Source organism: Onthophagus taurus, chromosome 6, assembly GCF_036711975.1.
Source record: "Onthophagus taurus isolate NC chromosome 6, IU_Otau_3.0, whole genome shotgun sequence".
Classification (NCBI taxonomy): domain Eukaryota; kingdom Metazoa; phylum Arthropoda; class Insecta; order Coleoptera; family Scarabaeidae; genus Onthophagus; species Onthophagus taurus.
Genome location: NC_091971.1, coordinates 17,767,263 through 17,790,658, shown reverse-complemented (window position 1 = coordinate 17,790,658; position 23,396 = coordinate 17,767,263). Strand labels below are relative to the sequence as shown.

General features: G+C 34.2%; 2 protein-coding genes across 3 annotated transcripts in view; both read left to right on the top strand.

Moving 5' to 3' along the window:
- Positions 1 to 5,321: 5,321 nt before the first annotated feature.
- LOC111414053 (small nuclear ribonucleoprotein G) lies at positions 5,322 to 5,779 on the top strand. Its single transcript, XM_023045217.2, has 2 exons — positions 5,322 to 5,382; positions 5,451 to 5,779. Exon 2 carries the CDS (start codon positions 5,477 to 5,479, stop codon positions 5,705 to 5,707), a length of 231 nt encoding a protein of 76 aa, XP_022900985.1. The 5' UTR covers positions 5,322 to 5,382; positions 5,451 to 5,476; the 3' UTR covers positions 5,708 to 5,779.
- A 280-nt stretch (positions 5,780 to 6,059) lies between these two features.
- LOC111414071 (division abnormally delayed protein) overlaps positions 6,060 to 23,396 on the top strand; it is a 196,182-nt gene continuing 178,845 nt past the window's right edge. The window contains exon 1 of one of the 2 annotated variants that reach the window (XM_023045253.2): positions 6,060 to 6,487. In XM_023045253.2, the coding sequence (XP_022901021.2) occupies positions 6,235 to 6,487 (253 nt within the window). In that variant the 5' untranslated portion in view covers positions 6,060 to 6,234. The remainder of the gene's footprint in view (positions 6,488 to 23,396) is intronic. The other variant, XM_023045252.2, reaches the window with a different exon arrangement.

Below are 23,396 nucleotides of genomic sequence, written 5' to 3'. Positions count from 1 at the left end.
ATCATATTCAAAATACTTGACAGTTTAGTCAACATGCTTAATTGGACTGGTGAACAACGTGGTTTTGCTGTTAAAACTTATTTAGAAAATATTCAAAGTTATGTGCAAGCACAACGGAAATTTCGCAAACATTTTCATTTACCGCCTCAAGCTTTTGTTGCGAGTAGGAAAGCCATTTCTGATTGAACGCTTAACTTAAAACAGGGAAAGGCGATGGTGTAAGAACTGTTAGGACTCCCGAGAATATAGAGACTGAATGAGTAGCAATTGTAAGTAGTCCTCAAAGATCTGCAAGGCGTCTTACTTGCTCTAGGACTTTCGACTTGATCAGTAAGAAGGATTTTAAATAATGAGTTACACCTACATTCGTACAAGATTCAAGTAGTCCTGTTCGCCTTGGTTTTTGTGAGCACATGATAGCATGATACAGATGTTTGAAGACAACCTACAGCTCATCGATTTGTGGATTATTTTATCACTAATTATTTTCACCTCAGCGGATATGTTAATAAACAAACTTTCGCTATCCCTCATTAACTCCACCTCTCCATTCGGCCAAAGTTACAGTTTAGTGCGATGTCTTCGAATAGTATAATTGACCTGTTCTTCTTTAAGAATGATGATGGCCATGCAGTTACCGTAACATCAGCGCGATGTGTTCGAATGCTGAAATCCTTTTTCATTTCACAAATGCCTATGAATGAGAATACTCATTTTCAACAAGATGGAGCAATTTGTCACACAGCGACAAGTATACACTGGCGATGTGTAGCGAAACTAGAAGGATGCTTATTTTTAAGTTTTATGCCCAATTGCTCGCATGCCACCTATATCTTTCTGTGCCCTGCCAGTATAACTAAAGTATTCATTGAAATATTTTAAATAATGTCCATAATACAGGGTGTTTCAGGTTTTTGTAGCAGGACTTTCACAGTCGATAGATCTTTTAAAATTACAGAAAACAAAAACTTCATACAAACAAGTGTTCAAATTAATTTTTTTTTATACATATTACACGTGCATTTTAACCGATTCTATCCACATTTGGTATACTGAGTTTTTTGACATGAGAAAGGATACGCTCTGTAACGTATTCTATACGGAATAAAATAACCATAACTTTTCTGAAACTATATTTCTTGGCTTTTTGAATAAAAATTCTTATTCTCTGTACTTTTTTAAACAAAAACGATACTCTTATCAAAGTGCGCTAAAGTTAATCGTTTTCAAGATAATCCGCTTTTTATTATTCGATATAGACCAATTTTTCTAGAGGATAGTTAAAGATAGTTAAAATAATGTGTGTCATGGAATCAAAGCAGGTAAGTTTCCTTCCGGGCTTGTGAAAGTACATAGACAAATAGTTGAACAAAAGCTGAATAATGACCATGTAGATCGTATTAATGACAATGTTAGACTGCAAAGAAATTTTAGAGTAAGAATATTGCGTGAGTTCGACAGAGACACCACTACAAGTATTAGAAGAGCCTTTTAACACATGATCATTTTGATCAATTTATATGCTTGTACGCATGAAAACTCCCACGCAATTCGGCCACGAAATTTTCAACATGAATTTATTGTCAACGTCTGGGTTGGATAGTTGGGTAGATGTTTATAATCATCATCTTTTCGGGCCTTACTTTTTGCCACCTCAATTAATCGCTGCGGTGTTCTTGCAATTTTTCGAACCCGAACATACCAATATGTGGGATGGCATTAATTTAGCTTTGAGAAGAAAGGCCTGGTTTCAACTTGATGGTTATTCAGCTCATCATGGTAGTGTGGTAAGAAATTGGCTAGAGCTCTTCAAATATTGTTTTCTCAAAAACTAAAAGCTATTTTTCAAAACGGGTTGGTCCATTGGAAAGAGGACACTCTTATTTATACTTTGGGAAATTTTCATACTCATATTCCAAGAAGTGGATTTTATACGAATTTTTAAAACTTAATCGACGAAAATTGCAAAATTCGAAAAAATTTTCGATTATTTCAAAAATTTATTTCTCAAGAACTAAAAGTGATTTTTCAAAACGGCTTTTTGCATTACAAAGAGGGTACTTTAATTAATAATTGGTGATATTTCCACAAGGATCGTTCAAGAAATGAATTTTATAGCGAATTTTGAAAGTTATCGATGAAACTTGCAACCTCGAAAATTTTATCGAAACTTTAAATGTTGTTTTCTCAAAAACTAAAAGTTATTTTTCAAATCGTGTTGGATCATTGAAAAGAGGACACTTTTATTAACACTTTGAGAAATTTTCATACTCATATTCCTAGAACAGGATTTTCTACGAATTTTTAAAACTTAATCGGCGAAAATTGTAAAATTCGAGAAAATTGTCGATTATTTCAAAAATTTATTTCTCAAGAACTAAAAGTGATTTTTCAAAACGGCTTGTTGCATTAAAAGGAGGATACTTTAATTAATAATTGAAAGTGATAACAGCGACAGTTCTGTTAGTAATGAATGTGATGATGAATTACAAATGAAGAGAAGAAAACTAGACGAAACTGCAACAAGAGATTTTATATATCGTATTGGGATTGTTACAATGAGCTTGCTAATGATAAATAAAGTTGTAATCAATGAAAAAAGTCCTATTGGTGTTGAACTTGATTATTATCTGCACTGTCCAACACCTAAAAAAGATACTAATTCCTGTAAATGGTGGAGTACTAACGAGGGGACCTTACGGGTTCGTCATCACCGATTTTGTTCATATTCATAGGGATTGAAGATCAGTACTCGGACATCATTTTCCTGAAGCAGTTCGATCCCATGCTGGAAAATATCCGAGAAAATCGATTTCAAAATTTTCAAAATATTTCGCAACAATAGAAATGCGGTAAATTGTATCTTCCATCATAATGCCGATTAGCCGAGTGGCGCGAGTGGGGCTTTGGACGCCCAAGGTCGCAGGTTCAATCCTTGCTGTTCGCTTTATTTTTTTTTATTTTTGCATTATTGATGATAATCATTATTTTTAATGATTATTAACAAATATTAAATAAATTCAAAAATAATATTAAAAACAATAGCATAATGTCATCTGTTCATTGTCAAACCAAATAAATAATCCAGATCACCCATACGGATGGCATAGTGTTGACAAAATAATTTATTTTTTCTTCAAACGTCATTAAATGACAACTTTGTTGTCGTGTTTACTCGCGGTAGAAGTAAGTCATTGTTGCATAACGACGGTTGCTAACATCAACATAGCAAAAAAGTACTTCAGCGTTATGGCGCTAAAGTAAATTTCACTTTAGCGCCATAACGTTGAAGAACATTTCACTTTAGCGCCGTATTATTTGCAACGTTTGAAGAAAAAATACTATGTTTTATTCGGAAGAGAAGCAGATTCGTTTGTGGCTGGTCCGTCATTGCCGGACTCACTTCGTTCGTCCGGCAAACTGTCGGACACGCCACAATTTTAACGGCTCATCTGTCATTAGCGACTCACTGCGTTCGTCGCTAAGCAACAGACCACGCCATAAAAAGCACTGCTTCTCTTCCATATAAAACAATATACTATATTGTTAGGAGTATTATATAATATGAAATATATTAACAATACGAATAATATACGAACAATACGATAATAACAATATATGTACATATATTACATTACATTACATAGATTACATATGAGATAAGCGGACTAACCAACCTCGCGAAGCAAGGTATTGTTATCAAATTTTACCGTGCAGTCGCTCTTAACGAACATTAATACCTTGCTCGATAAAAGGTCATTCAAATCCTTTGGGGAGATAAACTGTCACCCAACAATCGAGAATCTGATACGGTTAACAGCAGGGCATGGGCAGTTCATGTAATATTGATTAAAAATAGTAATCTGTTGTTATTATAATTTATTGTTATATCTATATACAGGGTGCCCGGTATCTTTCGCATCAGAGCATTATACGGTTGTAGGATACATTTTCTGAAGCGATCTTTCTAATAAATTTTTTTCGAAATGTTTATAATAACCGCACGGGAACTGTTTAAAGTCATCCGCTATTGTCCAATGAACAGATGACATTGTGCTATTATTTTTAATATTATTTTTGAATTTATTTAATATTTGTTAATAATCATTAAAAATAATGATTATCATCAATAAAGAAAAAATAAAAAAAAATAAAGCGAACAGCAAGGATTGAACCTGCGACCTTGGGCATCCAAAGCCCCACTCACGCCGCTCGGCTAATCAGCATTATAAACGAAAATACAATTTACCGCATTTCTATTGTTGCGAAATATTTTGAAAATTTTGAAATCAATTTTCTCAGATATTTTCCAGCATGGGATCGAACTGCTTCAGGAAAATGATGTCCGAGTACTGATCTTCAATCCCTATAAATATGAACAAAATCGGTGATGACGAACCCGTAAGGTCCCCTTGTAAGTAATAATGTAACTATCCGGTATCCAACCGGATTTTAAAAAACTTCCGGTTAGGCCGGATACCGGATAATTGCCGGATATCCGTTCCACCACTACCATATTGTAACATTTTAAATCAAAAAACAATATAAATATGTAAGGGTTCTGAAATTAATTTGAAAATTCTGAAATTGACTTCAATTTCTGCAATTAAGCTTGCGTTTTCTGAACATGAAATAGAAGAGGTATTGAGAGATAAAAAAGTATAAAAACTTTTAAACTTTGTAATACATGCATAGTAACCTGGAAGATTTAAGTTGTTACTTGATTTTTTGATCTTTTGCAAGGTCAATTGGTCTTTTGCAAGGCAACAATTCGTCAAATTTGAAAGAAACATTTATATGCATTCTTTAAAAAAACATTCCTTTTTATTAAAGTTTTTAATTATTAATAGATCATTATATTTAATTACATAATTAGATTGTAATTCGCATTTAGGGAACAATAAGTTCATTATGAATAATCAAAGAATGTATCTCTGTTAACAATTATTAGACAAATTTGTTCCAGTGAAAATAATTATATACTATTTTAAACTCATTTATAAAGTATACCAGGCGCAATGTTTTTTTTTTGGCTTTGATACTTCGGCATCTAAGGATATACATTAATTATTTAAATAATATTTCATTTAATAGTAATAAATAAAATAAATAATAAAATCGAGCGCCATCTATACGTAATAAATTGAATTTTAATTTAGTAATCCCTTTTCTTTTATTATTTTCTATTAATTTAATAAAACCGCACGTTCGATTTTCCTCATAGTAAACTAAAATTCAATAATAAATCAAAATATTAATCGATAAATTAAAAATTAGTTTTGATATTTAATGTTTCCTGTAAACAATGTTGGTAATGCAGAATTTTCTTGTCAAAACAAACATAACCTCAAAAAGATCGTTATTGAGTCGTTAAAAACCCGGGTAAGTTTTTATTCTTAATATTTAGATTAATACTATATAAATAATAGCTAATTTTTGTCTGTTTATAGTCAATTTATCATAACCCTGTTTAAAAATGTCAAAAGCACACCCGCCGGAATTAAAAAAGTTTATGGATAAAAAACTGAGTTTAAAGCTGAATGGTGGACGGCAAGTTGTGGGTATTTTAAGAGGTTTCGATCCTTTTATGAACCTGGTGGTGGATGAGACGATTGAAGAATGTAAAGATGGGTCAAAAAATAATATTGGAATGATTGTAATTCGCGGAAATAGTATTGTAATGTTGGAAGCGTTAGATCGAGTATAATAAGAATTTTTTTAAATGTAAGTTATGATTTTGTAAGCTTAGATATGAATAAATAAAATATATTCGTATAAATTTTTTTTTGTTGGTAACCTTTTTTTTTTGGGGTGTTTTGTTGTTCTTGGGTTGACAATATTGAAGTGTATAATTTTAAAAAAATTAAAGTGATGAGTATTAGTAATTAATTTGAATGTTTTAGTTTATTTATTAATATAAATTGTGAATTATTCTTTTAAAACGTTCTAAAATCTATTTTTATCGAATATAAAATTGTGAACGCATGCGCCCTCACATTTCGAAGCGGTAAACCTTCGAACTTCCGTGCCGGCCCAAAGCTCACTACACATAACAATTTCTCAGTGCTCGATGAGACTTTTACGCGCGTGGTCGTGTGTCTCTTTGAGCTCTAGCCATCTCGCTCAACGTACACGCGAGATAACGTTCTCCTTCCAAAGAATATAAACGCGATTCTCGCGTTATATCGATAAACACAAAGTTAAAAGAACTTATCGTCAATAAACTAATTTAAGATGAAGTGCTTCGTATTTTTATTATTTGTGTGTTTCAACTTGTATGTGGTGTCTTGTAAAAATACCGCCGAAGGTGGTAGACACTATGCCGCGGCCGGGTCTTCAACGTTATTGTTGAGTAGACAGAAACGTAATAGCAATAGTGGTCAGCAAACACAGCAAAGTGCCCATTTGGCTGATAAAAACTGTAGTAAAATTCGGGAAAGTTTTCCGTTTTTAGATCAGGTCGATGTTATTAAAACTAACACTAAAGGTAAGTAAGTACGGGGGATACCCCTCGAAAATACATTAATAAAAATGAAAATTTTGATTGCTTTTTTAACTTAAACTTATTTAACTAAAATAGTTTGAAAAATATTACAATATTTAGCTTACACATCAAGAATATTACAGCTTGAGAATCAACGTGAACAATTTTAAGAATAGATCTACTCTTATCTATATCTATTTACCTATTTGGTAACACAGATATTGTTATCTAAAAATAACAGTTTAGATGTTCTCAGCACAACTCTTAATATAACTTTCACACGTTTCTATCTCAAACAATACTTTTTTTTAAGATAATTTCAAATCGAAAGCATAAAAATGATGCGACTCAACTTAAGTTTAAGTATTTTCAGTGTGAGAGAGGGTCGAAATGTTTTCTGAATATAAATTACTTTATTCCTTTTGTGAGTTTCCAAGAATACCTGTGAAAAATGGTGCGTCCGGCCTTACCCTGCGGTCCCTTGAGAACACTACCACAGACCATGGTCTGTGTAATGGTGAATAGTCACTTTTATATACCGACCGGGTTTCATCGAGAACTAAGAACTTCTTCTTCGGTTATGGTCTCACTCCTTTTGAAAGACACATTGAAAACAGAAATGGATTTAGATAAATTTCATTCGTACCTTTCAAATTTTAGAAACGTTTTTTACCAAAAAATAAAGTTATACTCTAAAAATAAAGGAAAAGAACTTACAGTAAAACTTTCTAATTCTTGGTCTAGTGTGAGTTCAATAAAAAGATACAATCTAACAGGGAATAACAACTAAAGTTAGAACTAGCACTAGAACTAACACTAGATCTAGGACTAGAAACATTCTGGTTTAGGGACTCAAAATCTATTGATAAGAAGTAGATTTGCTGGTAAAATGCACTATAATTCAGAATGGGTAACTACTATCACCCATATAACATTACTATATAACATTAATCTTTTCTGCCTAAGATCACTCATTCTGCCAACTATAATATAACAGGAATAGATGATGGGTGAAACTATATACAGGTGTCCCAAAACTCATCGTCAAGCGGGTACTGGGTGAGAGACCAACCAATACCCGTTCTGGTAAAAATAAGAAAAAAATTCCATGTCATCATGTAGATCATATCTTTAGGTATTACGGTCAGAAATGTTTGGAATTTGATAGTGATTTTTTAATAATGTAATACTTATTAACCATGCTACTATAGAAGTCACAAATCAAACGAAAAAAGTCGTTAGTTTTGCGAAAAAATGTTAGTTTGATTGAGTTAAGGTTGAAAAAAATTACGTCTATTAAGTTTGACACACAATTTCTAAAAAAAGGAGCACCACAGTACCCTTGGCAAGCGATTTTAAAAGATTCCAAAATGGTACAACACGTACCTACCATTTATCTTTTCATAAAAAATATTATTACCAGTTTTTCTGCAAAAAGTAGTCTCCTGTCGGCAGATGTACTGAAGATGCCAGGTGAGATCTTGGCGAAACGTCTGCTCCTTTCCAAAGGGAACCAACAGGAAGAAAAACTCGGACCGACCACAGCAATACATATATTTTTGATTGTAAACATAATAATCTGATCACAATTGATGGGTTCAAACTCAAGTAAGGTTCTGATCAATAAATCACCTCGGGTTCTGATAATTGATGTACACTAATTTTAACATGTAACCACCGCACAAGTACTCTGCTTTTCACTCACTTCACTAAATTATTTCGCACGGATATACACAATATTAATGTTAGGCATAAACATACACTGACGATACCTCTCCACCGCTCAGAACTATTTAAACGTAGTTTTTCTTACTGTATGCCTAACATGTATAACTTGCTACCTGATTCATTCAAAGGTCTGATTTCCTTCAAGAGCAAAGTTAAGGTGTTTTTGAGTGAGCTGTTGAATGATACATTTTAGTTTGTTATTATTATTATTTTTGAAGAGGAAAAGAAAGAAAAATATATATATATATTTTTTTTGATTTAATTTAGTTTCTCTGTTGAACAGTCATGTCGCTTTGGTTTTTTTTATTGACTGGAATCGTGCGGTTGTACCTTTTTGATTTTGTTTTTGTATTCAAAATGATGGTCTTTGAAAAACAGAGTGATCAGGAAACTATTGCTCTTGGTCGACCTGATATGACCCTCTTTGATCAGATTTAGACACATCTCATTAATTTCTTAATTCTGATCAATAAACATCTTTATTATTATTACAACACTAGCTCGAAGGGTTTAGTCCTCTTCAATCTTCTTGTGAAATTGGTGTTACCGAGGAGCTGGAGTGCCTCAGCATTCACGTGTTGGAGAAGTCGTTGTTCATGACGTCCCGCGATTTTGGAAATTATTTGATTAACTGTCTCTATTTCAATGCCTTTGTGGGGATCACAGTTGCAGAAGTACCAAGGTGCATCGACCATGGCTCTCAGTGCTTTGTTTTGTAGTCGTTGAATGATTTGATTATTACTTTTAAGCCGTATAACCATGCTGTCTTTAGTACTTGCTTATAAAGCAACAGTTTATTCTAGATGGGTAAGTTGGTGTTTCTTCAAAACAGCCAGTACATTTTTCTATATTTTTCACATGAGCTTGCGTCTAAGGTCATGCCCAGATATTTCGCCGAGATAGCATGTGGGATCTGGGCATCATTTATTCTGATTATGGGTATATGCTGTATTAATTTATTTGTGAAGTCTACTTGTATAGACTTGATTTCATTCAACTTGATACGCCAAGTTCTGGCGCAAGTATTTATTTTGTCCATAGACGTAATTTTTCAGCGATGATGGGCGTCCTTATTTAGAAAGAAAAGTATTTCGCATTTCTCGGTAGGCGAACCAACATCATCCCTAGGTTTGATAATCTATGGATATGAATTCTGAAAAGACTTCATCTTATTACACATTCTTATATGAGGAACATATTTAATTTCTGCCTCTCTAACCAGCACTTAAAATTGGAAGATTCATCATCGTGTGAGATCCAAAAAAAAATTGTTTTGTATCATTTTATATCTGGATATCACTTGTTCCTATTAGTGAAAAATTATTGAGGTTCACTTGAAAAATAACGACAAAAACCAACAAATATAGTTGGTAGAATTACGTATTTACCCTTTCCAGGTTTGATTTAGAATCTCTAAGTAGCATGGTTGCAAAGACGTTAATCTGCTTTTCAAGCTAAATAAATTGTTAGCTCAATTTATCTCCTGAACCTGATAAATTACCGTAAGATGGGGTTACTTGGACACGTTTTTGCACATTTTTTAAGATTAAAAGTGAAGAAATAAAGTTAGGGCAACAGAAACTTGTTCATCATACCAACCTAACCTTCAGGATTATATAGCTATCATAAAACATTGAAAATACCTTATACAAACAACAAAAAATATATAAAAAAGTGATGTCCGAATCGCACCGTTGTTGGGGCCTCTTGGACACTAATTTCGTTTTAGGGTCAATCTCTTACTTTGCATGTCATATGGTCAAGTTCTCCTGAAAATGTAAGTGATGCATTAAGGAATGTATTTTTATATAAAACATTCTGATGAACAGGTTGTTTCTAGCGATGTCCAAATTTGGACATGACTGTTGTTGTTGAAGACCTTGACGTGCTTCCCTTGATTATCTAGGTATTTTTTCACCATCTCGAATGTCGGACTTACTTAAAACAGTTGGATGTTCAACGGGTCTTGAATTCCTTCCAAGCATCTTCCGGACAACATTGTCCGAGGCACTTTGAACGTTTCTGCATCTGCACCCTTTTGAACTGCATCTATAGGCTTTTCCAAGTCTTCCACTTTGTAATTCATGTAGGGTTTTAACCCTGGAGTTTTTTAACATAACAAGAAAAATATAAAAACATAACCTCGCTTTCGTGACATAGGACTGAACGTATGCGTTGTGTACATGTAGCCCCGGGGTGGCCAAGTAGCCCCATCTTACGGTAGTCTATTTCATATCGTTTGTTATCAGATAAACTTAAGAACTGCTGTTCTCATACAAGTTCTCCCTATCTCTCTATAATTTTTATTGTCATGACACCCACAATAAAAACCCGAGAATATTTGATCAGAACGACTACACTTTGCTCTACGTCAACGAGATTGACCTGGTTGGGTTGGTATTTAATAATGTAAGTTGGTCAATTTTACTGAGAACTGATTCCTCAAATGGCGTGTAACTATCAATATGATCAAAACACAACTCTATGTTTCTCTACTCAAAATCCACGATCTCTATGTTGAGACGACTAAGCCCGAATGTTTCTAGTTCTAGGTCTAGTGTTAGTTCTACTTTTAGTTCAATGAAATCTAACGCTGAATAACAACTAAAACTAGAACTAACACAAGACCTAGATCTAGAAACATTCGGATTAGCTGCATATCTGTCAAGATGGCTAAACCCGAATAATTCAAGTTCTAGGTTTTGTGTTAGTTCTAGTGATAGTGCTAGTGCAATACTAGAACTAACACTAGACTTACAACTAGAAACATTCGGGTTTAGCCGCAATTCTCTCAAGAAGGCTAAACCTGAATGATTCTAGTTCTAGGTTTTGTGTTAGTTCTAGTGATGGTGCTAGTGTAAAACTAGAACTAACACTAGACCTAGAACTGGAAACATTCGGATTTAGCCGCACGTCTCTTAAGACGGCTAATCCCGAATGTTTCTAGTTCTAGTGTTAGTTCTACTGTTAGTTGAATGAAAATATACAACAATCTAGCGCTGGATAACAATTAATACTGCTTTATACAACTCGGGGAATACCCCCCGTTTATCTATGAATATGGAATAGAGCAACTTGGAGAATAACTCGAGTTGGATGCTATCTTTGGGCACACATAGGCAACATTTATACATGTATTTAAATAGATTATATTAATAGTAGAACTTCAAAATATTTTGTCTGTTATATCCAAAATCCGTTATATTGAGGTTTTACACTACGTTACAAATTCTTTAAATATATAATTAATTGAAATAGATTAGATTACGGTCCTGCGTTCAAGTTCTTCTTTGCTTCTTCATGGTCTTTTCTGCTTCCTACGCTTTAGTCAGCCCCCAGCTCGTTTGTTATTGTAAAAACGCTTGGAAGAGATACTACTTTGTATAATAGCCGACACGGTGTTCCAAAACTTGTTGACTCACTGTTTAATTGTTCGTCCAAACGTGTTCGATCTCAACTTTCCCAGACGTCGATCTCCTTTTGCTTCTCTTTCTCCTCATCACCATCCTAACTCGTTTAAAAAAATCCCCTTTCAAAAGAGGTTATCACAACGACGCCATATTGTTAACAAAATTTTTGTTAAATGAAATGTTCTAGAGTTGTACTGAGAATACCTAATTATGGTGGGTATAACTTAGAAAAAAGTTTTATACATAACTTTAAATCGGAATGTAATAATTTAAATCTAAAATCCAGGTGTTAACGTTAAAACTTGATATACACAGTTCGGAATTGTAAAGTTGCGAAATAAAACTAGACCGGTATCTGGAATGGTGGTTGTAATAGTAGAGATTTGCGTCAAGTTAAAATAGTTTATAATGTAATTAAAATTGGAAAGTTTGCGAGCAAGATTATGTGGATTAATTATGAAGTTGTAATCGAAGATTTTATCGATTCGAAAAAATTGATAATATCTACCGGTTACAATTTTTTTTTGTAACAAAGAATATACAGGTCATGCACCTAAGAGAGTTTTATAGGTTAATCTCGCATCTAAATTCAGAACGCGTACGCTACCATTCAGTAATACGCCGTTGAAGCAGTTGAAGAAGTAAAAAGCATTGAACGAACGAGGTCTATTGGCTTCAACGAGGCCTATTCATATTGGAAAAAAACTAACGAAGTAATATAACTTTACTGAGGATGCTTATCATTTAGTAGCATACATGATGTACAATAATAAATATATCTTTGTTTACATTATTTTTATTTTATCGAATATTTATCTACCGTAGAACGATTAGATACGTTTATAAAAATACATTGATATTAAAGAATACTCTTAAAAATACTGGAGAGGTCTACACTCAATTTAATTGTGTTGCTTTTATTTTCAATAAATTGAAATTAATTAAGTACTATTTACTATAACTATTTACACATAAAAACATTAATTAACTAAAACAAAGAGAAAAATACAACATACCGAAACGTTTTGGTGTGCATATTAAGGATTCTCGTGTTGTTATTGCACACATCAGTCAATATCCTTTGTTTATAAGTTGCATTTATTAAGTCTGGAAAGATTCACGGTGTCAGAAAAAGTTGAATTGTTTACATTTACGGAGAAACAGACGGAAATGTGAATCATCATGCTAATTTATACACAGAAAGGTTTTCAGAGAAATACGCCATTTCATGTATCATTTTATGGCGGTGAGAAAAAAATTTCAGAGTTTGGAAAAATGCAATTAAAAAATCAAAATTTTCTTTTCAAAGTAGTGTTTTCTACAAATGTGGATTTACTAACCTGATTAATAGATATAATATGCACCACTGGTTTAAACATATTTACTCAAGTACTCATCGGTAGCACGTTAGTCGGTTTTGGAACTTAACGTCTGATACTCTAAGTCAGTGGTAAATTCTCATTGATTGTAGTGAATTATCAACAACCTTGAACACTCAATAAGTGGTGTGCAATTATAGTTGTCAAATTAGTTGTTGATTGTGGAAAAACACAAAAACTTGTTGGAACCACCACTACATCTAGAAGATTTAACGGTGAGGTGATCTGTGTGACTCAACTGTGATGGATGTCCAGCTTATTATTCACGACAAACAAGGCTAATGTTAAATAGAGATAGTCAAACAACATCAGATAACATGAAGGAGTGAGTGCGTGATATGTGCAGACATATTAACTTAGAAATTATGCGACAAGTACATGACTCTTTTGACCATTGTATACATAAGTGTATCGAAGTAAGCGGATAATATATTAAATATTTGTTGAATTAATAAACATCATTTTAATCTAAAGCCGACTTGTTCTCTTCCGTTTAATTTAATTAATTGATTAAGTTATTTGTTTTTTCGTGGACAACAATATACACTTTTTAAATTAAACGCAGACCTTATACTATAATTTTACCTTCATATGTGAAAATTTGATTTAAAAAGGTGTTTGCATAAAATAAATAGTTTCTGAATTATTTGGTTGTCTCAAGTTAAATGTCTAATTTGGTGTGATACTAGTAGTCGAAATTCCAGTGTTAGCTTAAATTGATTTGCCGACTCTTAATCTTAATTTTGAATTTGATTGTATTTGCCTTAAATTCTCGTCGTGAATTTAAGGTTTCGATCCAGGGTTCAGGTATTTATAAGTAGGCAGCATGGAGATCGTGGATTGAAAGAAAAGAGACAAGGAGTTGTATGTTATGATCTGGTTGATCTTAATACGCCTTTTGTGGAATCAGTTCTCAGCAGAATCAAACGAATGTAGCTTCTAAATGAAACAGCAGCAGATTCCAAGTTTATTACGTGGCAACCAGAGCAGTGTCATTATCGTAGAAGAAAGTGTAGGCGTCCGGATCAAATATTTTCGGGTTTTTATTGTAGATATCATGACAACAGAGATGGGGAGAACCTGTGGGACCGTGTCACTAGGAAGTTCTAAAAGTATTTTCAATTAGACTTAGGGATGGTGTTGGTTCCTCTACTGAAGAGTATGAAATACTTTTCTTCCTAAATAAAGGTGTTTTCAAGCATATGAATCAAGTATCTATTATTGTTTTGTTGTGTGAAAGTGTCGTGATACAAGGTACATCTTGTGTGTCTTGCAAGGCACATCTAATATCTAGATTTATTTCTCATAACACCTATCGTGATATAGAGTCCACAAGATTACTATTACGCCTACTAACACATCTCTGCTCACCTAATGACGAGATAAACATGTGGATGCGAATAAGATCTTACGCATGATATATAGATCAATACAAGATGGCGCAGACATAGTACAACACATAAAAGCACAGCGAATATCATAGCTGGGATATCTGGAAAGGATGCAGGGAGACCGAAGAGTAAAGAGAATTATAGAATAGATACCACAGGGACAGGAAGCTAGAGGAAGACAAAAGCAACGTATTGTGAAGTAAGCAAAAGTTCACAGAGGACTGTAGTGCTGGACATCGATCGTAAAAGCCTTTGAACTTCTACTAAACGTATACTTGCATATTATACAAACTAGGTGACAGCCGATGATATACTTTGACTGTGCGAGATAGGAGATTTTCAAATTACAAAAAAAATTGCAATCTTGAGAACACTAAAATAAAGAAAAAGTTGCAGAAGTCATTGTGTTAAGCCCAGCTAACTAATCATGAGGCGATATATAAAATGACCGTGAGTCAAAAAGTCATGTTATGGTGATGTCAAAATTGTGCACTTCTTGATTTTGTTTGAATTTATTAGATTCGAGAGGTGGCAAAAGTACTTGACTCGTTTTTACGTCATTTAGATTTAGTTTATTGCTAATGAATCATTTCTGAGAGCTTAACTTAAGAGTGGCCGCCTCGAGTTTGTTTTTTAGTTGCTTTCTGCCACCAGTGTTGTGTCGTCGGTATATAAAACCGCATTATTAAATGGTATGATTTATTATAATTATTGCTGAGGGGAGCGGCCCCTCTCGTTACTGCGACCTATAAGATTTATTGTAACTTTAGCCCTCCAAAAGTTTAGGGCAAATGTAGGTCCTTGATGAACCTTAGGTCTTGAACCTGTATGTCGGTAGGTGTAATGAAAGTTTTACCGAAAATTTTGTGTCTTAGACGGCCTCTGGCGATGCAATTGCACAGTGTATGTTCAGCTGTTTCTGACTCGTTGTTGCAAAGTCGACAAGTTTGATCCTCAGCTTGTCCAATGTGGAAGAGGTGGTATTTTAGGGGAGCATGGCCGGTCAGGTAACCTGAGAGCGTCCTTAGATGCTCTTTGCTGAGGCATAAAACCTCTTTGGTTTTGTTTTGCGACGGAGTTATACTACTCGCTTATGTATCTCCTAGACGTTCTTTCCAGTGTAAGGCTACCTTTGAGACTAGTGGCTTTTTTGTAGACCTTAACCAGGTTAGGGTCCAATGAAGGGTGTGTTCGCTGCCTCTCTGGCCAGCTTGTCCGCCTTCTCATTGCCCTCAATGTTGCTGTGACCTGGAACCCACCATAGGGTAACATCATTGCCCCTAGCGAGTTCTCTTAGGTTGACACTTAGGGTGTGTCAGGCGGCCCGATTGTCTGTGAAAATGTTTATGGATGCACCTTTCTGTCTCTTCTGTAGGTTCAAAGCGGTGCAGAAGTTTATAGTAAGAATTTCTGCTTGGAAAATTGTTACTTCCGAGCTGAGAGGCAGTTTAATGTGGCTATTTGGTCCACTGATGCCATACCTACTTCGGATCTAACTGTCTTTGAAGCATTGGTGTACCAGGCCTTCGCCCAATCATCCCTGCTTCTAAATATGACCTTATACGGCTGGATCAAATTATATTCTGTGGGTATAAGGTCTGTTTTGATTTAAATCAGGTGATTTAGACATGGATCCTTGAGGATTTTGAGGTGTCCTCTGAGGTTACCCTGCATCAACTTGAGTGAAGAAACTGTTTTCAGTGATAAGGCACTTGAAGCTGTCTCCTTTTGTATATATAAATGGAGTGGTGTGAGACCTAGTAGGGCTTCCAAAGCAGCTGTCGGACAAAATCTCATTGCACCCATTATATTGAGACATGCTAACCGCTGGATTTGTGCCAGCTGTTGTTGTGCTGTCTTATGTTTTGCTTTTGGCCACCAAACCAATGAGGCGTGGACGACTATTGGTCTGATTATTGCTACGTAGGCCCAATGAGCCATTCGTGGTTTGTGACCCCAGTTCCTTCCTAGGAGCCTGCGGCAGATCTGGTTTACTATGATGGCCTTTTTCCTCACCTTGTCTAAGTGTGAGTTCCAGTTTAGTTTACTGTCTAGTATTACCCCTAGGTATTTAACTTATGTTTTGAGGTTAATAATTCTGCTTTCAATCCCGAGTGAAAGGGACCATTTCGATTTTATTTGGATTGATGCTGAGCCCATTGCTACTACACCAAGTACTGGTGAGTAGTAAGGCTTTCTGTATTAGTTGAGTTATATTGTATCATATTTACCTCGTATTGTGATTACCAGGTCATCAGCATACCCATGAATCTTGAATCCATTTTTTGTTAGAGTGTTCATCAAGTCATCAACTACCAGGCACCATAGGAGAGGTGATAGCACTCCACCTTGGAGACATCCTATTAGCGCATTTATAGTCAACTTTATAGTCAACGACTCGCCTCTCAGACTTGCTGTGATTTGGTCTTCTAAGCCTTTTTGCAGAAAAATAGGCAGAATTCCATCTTCTCCAGGCGATTTTATGGCCTTGAAATGAGAAATAGCCCTTACTCTGTTGGGTGTAATATGATATGATTTAGTTAAGTCATTAATGTGTAATAAAAATAAAAAGATTCAGCCCTATCATTGAGACTATTTGTGTTTCAGAAGCTTTGTTTTTACATTTTATTACTTGTTCTAATAATTGTTCTTTTAATCCATATCTCAATGCTGAAATTAAGTTACTTTTCTAAATAAATTGCATTTTTAATAACCTTTAAATGTTTTTTGATGAGATTACACACGGAAAAATTTATTTTTATTTCTCCTTCATATAACAATTTCAAAAACTTGCTATTATAATTCTTATTTTAATAATTTTGGTGCTCATTAAAGCGACGTTTTAGTATCGATTACTATATTGTTGATATACTAGAAACGTATTTATCTATTTTAAGTAAGTTTACAGTTACTGTTTATTAATTCAAAGCTCCATCATCATAGCGGTTTCCTCAATAGTTTACGAAACCATCTATATTATCCTCTTAGTTAATTAGTTAAAAGCACAAATTTGCCTCGAAGCCCATTCAACTAAGCTGGGCTCTTTACAAATTAATTGTATACACAAATAGAACAGTAAAGGAAAAGCGAACAACTGTTACTCTTGGAAAGCTGGGCATTCTGTTAAAAACAAGTACAAAAAGTTCGCTAAATTCGATAAACTAGACACGCGTACACTAGATAACGTTGTAAGAGGAGAAAAATTTAATTTCACGAAAAGCAAATTTTCCTGGACAGGAATAGCAGAAAAGAAAAAGACGGTCTCGTACGATTTTATAGGAAATAGTCGGGATTCTTAAACGAGTTTTATTGCTTTGAGGGAATTAGGCTCGGTGTAGTTGGATTCTGATGGTATACGGTAAGAGAGACGCGAAAAGGAACTACTCTATCGGATGGGCTCTAAAAATACGTCTTAAAGTAGTAGAAGAAGCAACTAAACCGGACTGGTTAACTACCATAATTAAGAGGGTTACTAAAGAATTCTATTGCTAATTACATAGTGACGGATAAAAAGGGTGAAATGAAAAAGTTGAAATTGAGATTTTACGATGAAAAGTGTGCTGTTTAAAAAGATATTTCACATTTTACTACGAGTGTTTATAAAATAAACGTCCCATTACATTACTTTATAACCTCAAACGAATACCGCAACAAATTTGGCAAGATTAAAAAAATTTCTTAAACATATTGCCTATTAATTTTTCGATTTTTTTTGTATAACGTCTTCCTTCACCGTTAAATAAGTCTTGCAACGAATTTGGCACAGATATTTTTCTAATCTTTTTTAAGAAAAGTCTTAACACTAAACAACCAAAAATATACATTTACAACGGTTAAACTGACAGGTACGGACCGAATCAGGTAAAAAATTCTTTCTCCCGCTGTTAAGACACGGTTCGGGAAACACCCAAAATCCTGTTGAATCCCGTCTCTTCCTGTTATGTTATTTATTACAAAACCATCAATAAGTTAATTGTTGAAATATGCATATGAGATAATGTCTCAACGAGATGATCACTTTCACCTTTAAAATCTAGTATGTACAAGTAACCGCGTCGTGTCGTCGGGAGTTCGGATTAACATGGAGCCAACTTGGTTGGGACAACACAGCGCGAATGCAAATTAAATCAAATCGAGCAAGTCATGTCAACTGAGCTCGAGCTCTGGCGCATGCATTTAACAATCTATGTGACATAATTTCGGATCGTGTACACTTGTCAAGTTAACGACAACCTGATGGTCGGAACTTGTAACAAAGACCTAAACATCAAATCCAGAAGACTTATTGATGATTAAAAATTTGAACATAGTGTCACAATAAATTAATTTGAAATACTTTAATTAGAATAATTTTATACATAGTTTATTTTTTTATACATTTATTTTAGTTTTTAGTCGAATATTAAAAAATAATTCAAATTTTTGTATTACCCCAGCAACACGATTATTTCGGGGTATGAACTCTAAATACCTGGAAGCCTCATCAATATTTAAAGTACCGCAAATATTTTTATTGTTTTTTAGAAATAACTTTATAAATTCTGGAATAATACGTTTCTTGGTAAAATGTTTTTTTAATTTTTAAACATTATTAAAGTGCCTTTTGCGTCTATTTTAACCCAAGTATGTCTAAATCATTATTTCTTTGATTTTGTATTTAAAACAAAACTTAAGTTAGAAAGTGCTTTTGTTGCCTTTCTAAAGACAGAGAAAAGGCTCTACGGTAAAAGTGCAAAACAAAAACATTTAAATCTTGCTATGATACATTTTAAAGCATTTGGTGTACAATGCCACACTTAGAAAATTTTTTTGCAATTTTTAAGACAGATCCTGTAACACGTTTGGTTTTTCTATCTAATGAGGAAATGATTTTGAATATCAAAACGGGACACAACATTTTTTAAAGAAAACAACATTCCTCTTGTTCTTAGGACATCGTCTCGAGTTGTGCTGATTTGTAGGGGACTTTGTGTAATTTGTCTTCGAAATGTTAAGTGATCTAGTTTTCCACCATGAAAGCGGCGACGTTGCCATACGTTTTGATTTGCGACGTCCAACCAATAAGCAATATGACAGAAATTACATTTTTCTCCTCTTATGGATATTCTGTAAGGACTCACTTTGATCGCAGCGATCTGTATCCTACATGAAAGAGTTGTATACAAAATAAATATATTCTGGGACTGATTGACATTTATCCTTCTCTAATCTTTCTATGGCCATTTTCATTGTTGGTAAAATGGCTGCGTCGGTAAGCTGTTTGAAGGAACGTTTACAGTACAATTATGCCAGAGAGAGAAATAATTCATTATTTTCTACCGACCACTGTACACAGTACACACTATACATATAATTATACATATAATTTTAGACATCTTCGTGCGATTCCATCATAAGCACCATATTGTCCAGTCCTATCATTATCTTTTTCTGCGCTTTTTGAATCCATTTTGTCCAATGTCTTCCTATTGTAGGTGAGAGTTCAGAAGTATTTGGCTCTTCTTATTGCTTCGTCTCTTTTGGTTTTGATTCCCGGGTATTTAACCAATAGAGATCGTTTTATGCATAAGTTGCCAGGAGATGTAGGAGATTTTTCACAAATGCGGTAGTTTGCAATCAAATCTTAGAGTTTTCCTGTATTGGGAGTTTCGATTTATGTAACCAAAAACTAATAATACTTGGTTGTGTGGAGTTTGTAAGTTTCCTGTGGCTTTATTTAATGTGTTGCTATGTGAGATTAGCGTCGTGTCATCTATATATTGTAAAATATACAGCTCAGGGTAGAAATTGTTCGGATCTTTTGCGTAGGGGGGAACCCTGAAGGACGCCTTGTTTGGGTGAGAAAGAAAATGAAAATATGTCGTCAATCCTTACTTGAAGCATTCTGTAAAGTATTTCTTTCATTTTTAAACATTATTAAAGTATCTTTTTGCGTCTATTTGAACCAAAATATGTCTAAATCATTATTTCTTTGATTTTGTATTTAAAAGTTTATTATAGATATTAAAAATAAGTCCGAATTTTCAGGTTCTACGGTGCAAGGGCAAAACAAAAACATTGAAACATTGCTATGATACACTTTAAAGCATTTGGTGTACAATGCCACACTTAGAACATTTCTTCTGGATTTTTTAAGACAGACCCTGCAATACGTTTGGTTCTCCTATCTAATGAGGAAATGATCTTGAAAATCAAAACGGGACACAACATTGTCTAAAGATAAGAAGATTCCTCTCGATTTGTAGGAGACTTTGTGTAATTTGTCTTCCAAATGTTAAGTGATCTAATTTTCCACCATGAAAACGGTGAAGCTGCTATGCGTTTTGATTTGCGACGTCCGTTCCTCTTATAGATGTTCTGTAGACACTAAAACTTTGATCGCAGCGATTTACACCCTATACAGCGTGTCCCGTATCTTCTGCATCAGAGCATTATACGGTTGTAGGATACATTATTCTGAAGCGATCTTTCTAATAAATTTTTTTCGAAATGTTTATAATAACCGCACGGGAACTGTTTAAAGGAACTGTTTTTCGTCCAATCAGCAGATCGCAAATCAGACTCAGGTAATCGGTGCCACCCTCGGCCGGTCCGCTACGCCGATGATAACTCGTTTCCCACGTGTACTCACCAATAAATTCGTCATGGAAAGAGAAATAAACTTTTTCGATGAATCAAAGTTGTCCGTTATTGGTCGTCGTTAAACAGTTCCCGTGCGGTTATTATAAACATTTCGAAAAAATTTTATTAGAAAGATCGCTTCAGAATAATGTATTCTACAACCGTATAATGCTCTGATGCGGAAGATACGGGACACGCTGTATAAAAGAGTTGTATACAAATATATTTTAGGGCTGATTGATATTTATCCTTTTTCGATCTTCCTATGAGTATTTTCATTGTTGGTAAAATGGTTACCGAGCCATTTTACCAACAATGAAAATACTGCTGTTTGAAGCAACGTTTACAGTGCTATTATGTCTGAGAGAGACATAATTCTTTATTGGCTACCGACCGTAAGCCCTGGTCTTTCAGTCTTTACAAACAGTATGTATACATGACATCTGCGTACATAATACAAATTATAATGGTACTAAAACATATAATTTTAGACATCTTTGTCCGATTCCGTCATAAGCGTTGATAGCCAATGATTCTATCCAATGTCTATTGTCGTTATTTTTTTCTGCTCTTTTTGAACACATTTTGTCTAATGTCTGCCTGTTACACTTTTTATTGATAAATTTCTTCTTTAGTTCTTCGTGCTTTAGTCGTATTGGTTTTAATTTTTGTTTTAGCGTTTAGGCCTTCATTACTTATGAAGTGCGGAGGATTTTTAGGATGTCGTATTTCGGTTACTATTTTTATGCATCTCCATTCTGATTTATCAATGATATTATGATATTACGATATTATGATATTACGATATTATTAGATAGTCGAGTTAATTGTTAGTGTGCGTCCATAATCTAAAACAGACTTTGTAGTTCTTCATTGTGTATGCCGTGTTGATGTGTATGCCTTCGTTTTTGTAAGTGAGCGTTCGGAAGTATTTGGCTCCTCTGATTGCGTCGTTGCTTTTGGTTTTGTAAAGCTTGGATAATTTTAAGTTGTCAGCATTCAGTAAGGGATTTTTCACAAATGCGGTAGTTTTCAATCATACCTTGGAATTTTCCTGGATTCTTCAATTATGTAACAGTTTTAATACTTGATTCTATAGACTTTGTAAGTTTGCTGTGGCTTTATACAATGTGTTGCTATTTGAGATGAGCGTCGTGTTGTCTGCATATTGCAAGATATACAGCTCATGGTAGAAATTGTTCGGATCTTCTGCGTTGGGGGATCCCTGAAGGACGCCTTGTTTGGGTGAGAAAGGAAATGAAAATGTATCGTCAATCCTTACTTGAAGCATTCTGTATTTTAAAAATTCGTCGATAAATGTAATCAAGTTTGAATCAAACTATACCGAATGCTTTGTTAATGTCCAGAAACAAAGTAATTGTTTTCTTATTTACTTTGTGGTTCAGTTGGATGTTGTTTATTAGCGTAACTAATGGATGTATAGCAGGGTTGTTTGGTTTGAAACCAAACTGTTAAAATGAAATAGAGTTATTTGCGTATTTCAGGATTCCTTGGTTTATTGTTGGTAAATTTTCGTATAATTGTGTGTGTGTTGGCTATTATGCCATTATACAAGAAAGACCTTATTTTCGCAAGAATGGACGTCGCGAGTACCACGAACTTTTCGTCACAAAAGAAATGTATATAAAAGGGACAAATTTAGCTAAAACATCACTGCAATGCAACACAACTGACAGTCCAAATCAAAATTCAAGAACAAATAAATATACATCAAGCCAACCATCGTAGCTGTTACTTGTTGCCTTTATGCACATTTTGTTGCCATAGCGAATTGGTTTGTCTTCGATCAATTGCTTGTATCCATGTTTACTTCCTTTGAAAGTTCTTGTTCAACTTGTCAAGTAAGGTCTTATTTTAGCAAATCCATCGTCCATGTCAAGATTGTCAATATCACAGCAATATATGTTTGTTATAATAAATATAAGCCTGTTTTGTGAACCCTTTCAACAACCTCGCTTCGTGTACCAGAAAACATGCGAATTCTGGGTGATGGTTCGTATCCATTGAGCAACAAAAATACCAAAAAAGCATTTCATTTCGGCCTTGAATCTGTATTGATTATTTTGCTGAACATTAAATATTTCTACATATAGCGTGATAGGATTCCTCTTGATTCCAATTTGACATTCTCTCATTACTGTTTTCCAAATTACGTAAGTTAAGTTCATTCAATGTAATGCCACTAAAATAAAAACATACATGCAAAGGGTCAGTGATTCTCGAAGAAGGTTTTGGGTAATTTTATGTTGTTTTTCTGGTTTACGTTGTTTTCTGCTTGGAATTCCTTTTGAAGTGATGGTAAATGAAGTTTGTTGAAATCTGTACCTATTTTGTAAATTTTAAGGAAACGATCTTGCTGTGT

Excerpts from the sequence above, each read along its gene's own strand:
- LOC111414053 (XM_023045217.2), top strand. The coding sequence starts at position 5,477 with ATGTCAAAAGCACACCCGCCGGAATTAAAAAAGTTTATGGATAAAAAA.